The sequence below is a fragment of the Oncorhynchus mykiss genome, unplaced genomic scaffold (genome assembly GCF_057628025.1).
Source record: "Oncorhynchus mykiss isolate SJ-2025 unplaced genomic scaffold, ASM5762802v1 scaffold96, whole genome shotgun sequence".
In the NCBI taxonomy this organism is placed as follows: domain Eukaryota; kingdom Metazoa; phylum Chordata; class Actinopteri; order Salmoniformes; family Salmonidae; genus Oncorhynchus; species Oncorhynchus mykiss.
Genome location: NW_028322095.1, coordinates 1,255,001 through 1,257,500, shown reverse-complemented (window position 1 = coordinate 1,257,500; position 2,500 = coordinate 1,255,001). Strand labels below are relative to the sequence as shown.

General features: G+C 49.4%; 1 protein-coding gene across 2 annotated transcripts in view; it reads right to left on the bottom strand.

The window, feature by feature from the left end:
• LOC149970076 (ELKS/Rab6-interacting/CAST family member 1-like) overlaps positions 1-2,500 on the bottom strand; it is a 534,697-nt gene that overhangs the window by 416,608 nt on the left and 115,589 nt on the right. For both annotated transcript variants that reach the window (XM_090228733.1, XM_090228734.1), the window contains exon 9: positions 1,879-1,971. In XM_090228733.1, the coding sequence (XP_090084859.1) occupies positions 1,879-1,971 (93 nt within the window). The remainder of the gene's footprint in view (positions 1-1,878; positions 1,972-2,500) is intronic.

The window sequence follows — 2,500 nt, the reverse complement described above, 5'->3', positions numbered from 1 at the left end:
CTAGCCTCATACTGGGGTTCCTCTAGCTTCATACTGGGGTTCCTCTAGCCTCATACTGGGGTTTCTCTCACACCACTTATCTGAGTTCCTCTAGCCTCATACTGGGGTTCCTCTAGCCTCATACTGGGGTTCCTCTAGCCTCATACTGGGGTTCCTCTAGCCTCATACTGGGGTTTCTCTCACACCACTTATCTGAGTTCCTCTAGCTTCATACTGGGGTTTCTCTCACACCACTTATCTGAGTTCCTCTAGCCTCATACTGGGGTTTCTCTCATACCACCTATCTGAGTTCCTCTTGCCTCATACTGGGGTTCCTCTCACACCACTTATCTGAGTTCCTCTAGCCTCATACTGAGGTTCCTCTCACACCACTTATCTGAGTTCCTCTGGCCTCATACTGGGGTTCCTCTAGCCTCATACTGGGATTTCTCTCACACCACTTATCTGAGTTCCTCTAGCCTCATACTGGGGTTTCTCTCACACCACTTATCTGAGTTCCTCTTGCCTCATACTGGGATTCCTCTCACACCACTTATCTGAGTTCCTCTAGCCTCATACTGGGGTTCCTCTCACACCACTTATCTGAGTTCCTCTTGCCTCATACTGGGGTTCCTCTCACACCACTTATCTGAGTTCCTCTAGCCTCATACTGGGGTTCCTCTCACACCACTTATCTGAGTTCCTCTAGCCTCATACTGGGGTTTCTCTCACACCACTTATCTGAGTTCCTCTTGCCTCACACTGGGGTTCCTCTCACACCACTTATCTGAGTTCCTCTTGCCTCATACTGGGGTTCCTCTCACACCACTTATCTGAGTTCCTCTAGCCTCATACTGGGGTTCCTCTCACACCACTTATCTGAGTTCCTCTTGCCTCATACTGGGGTTCCTCTCACACCACTTATCTGAGTTCCTCTTGCCTCATACTGGGGTTCCTCTCACACCACTTATCTGAGTTCCTCTAGCCTCATACTGGGGTTCCTCTCACACCACTTATCTGAGTTCCTCTTGCCTCACACTGGGGTTCCTCTCACACCACTTATCTGAGTTCCTCTAGCCTCATACTGGGGTTCTTCTAGCCTCATACTGGGGTTTCTCTCACACCACTTATCTGAGTTCCTCTAGCCTCATACTGGGGTTCCTCTCACACCACTTATCTGAGTTCCTCTAGGCTCATACTGGGGTTCCTCTCACACCACTTATCTGAGTTCCTCTAGCCTCATACTGGGGTTTCTCTCACACCACTTATCTGAGTTCCTCTAGCCTCATACTGGGGTTTCTCTAGCCTCATACTGGGTTTTCCTCTAGCCTCATACTGGGGTTTCTCTCACACCACTTATCTGAGTTCCTCTAGCCTCATACTGGGGTTCCTCTAGCCTCATACTGGGGTTCCTCTAGCCTCATACTGGGGTTCCTCTCACACCACTTATCTGAGTTCCTCTAGCCTCATACTGGGGTTTCTCTAGCCTCATACTGGGTTTTCTCTAGCCTCATACTGGGGTTTCTCTAGCCTCATACTGGGGTTTCTCTAGCCTCATACTGGGGTTTCTCTAGCCTCATACTGGGGTTTCTCTAGCCTCATACTGGGGTTTCTCTAGCCTCATACTGGGGTTTCTCTAGCCTCATACTGGGGTTTCTCTAGCCTCATACTGGGGTTCCTCTAGCCTCATACTGGGGTTTCTCTAGCCTCATACTGGGGTTCCTCTAGCCTCATACTGGGGTTCCTCTCACAGCAGTCACATGGGTATTCTCTTTAGCGAGGGTCAGTAAGGCAAAGCTGCTGTGTTGTGGAGGTCAGAAAGGTTCTACGAGGTTAAAAGGTCAGAGTTGACAGGTTAAAGAGAGAGAGCGAGCGCTGTGTGGTGAAGTCCTTCCTTACGGCAGACACTTCCTGCTGCAGGTCGGCAGCCTTCTGCTTAAGCTCCTCCCCCTGGACCTCTCTCTGAGACAGCTCCTCCTTCAGCTGCTCTACCTGTCAGGAGAGTCAGTTACCTGGCTGTTACCAGGACGATAAGCACCACCACCAATCAGGAGAAATGATGTAGGCAACACAGGGCCAATCAGTAACCAGCTTTTGGACAGCCAATCAACAACCACCTTGCATACAAGATGGTATTTTCTATATAACCTTGGAAAAGTTTCCACAAGCAGTCAATCATTGGTAACAAGAACACAATAGTCGATGAGCACATGGTTGTCTCTAGTGTACAGGGCAGGATGCTGGTTCCACTAGAAAACACAGAGAACTGAAGACCAGATGAACACATGGTTGTCTCTAGTGTACAGGGCAGGATGCTGGTTCCACTAGAAAACACAGAGAACTGAAGACCAGATGAACACATGCTTGTCTCTAGTGTACAGGGCAGGATGCTGGTTCCACTAGAAAACACAGAGAACTGAAGACCAGATGGACACATGCTTGTCTCTAGTGTACAGGGCAGGATGCTGGTTCCACTAGAAAACACAGAGAACTGAAGACCAGATGAGCACATGGTTGTCTC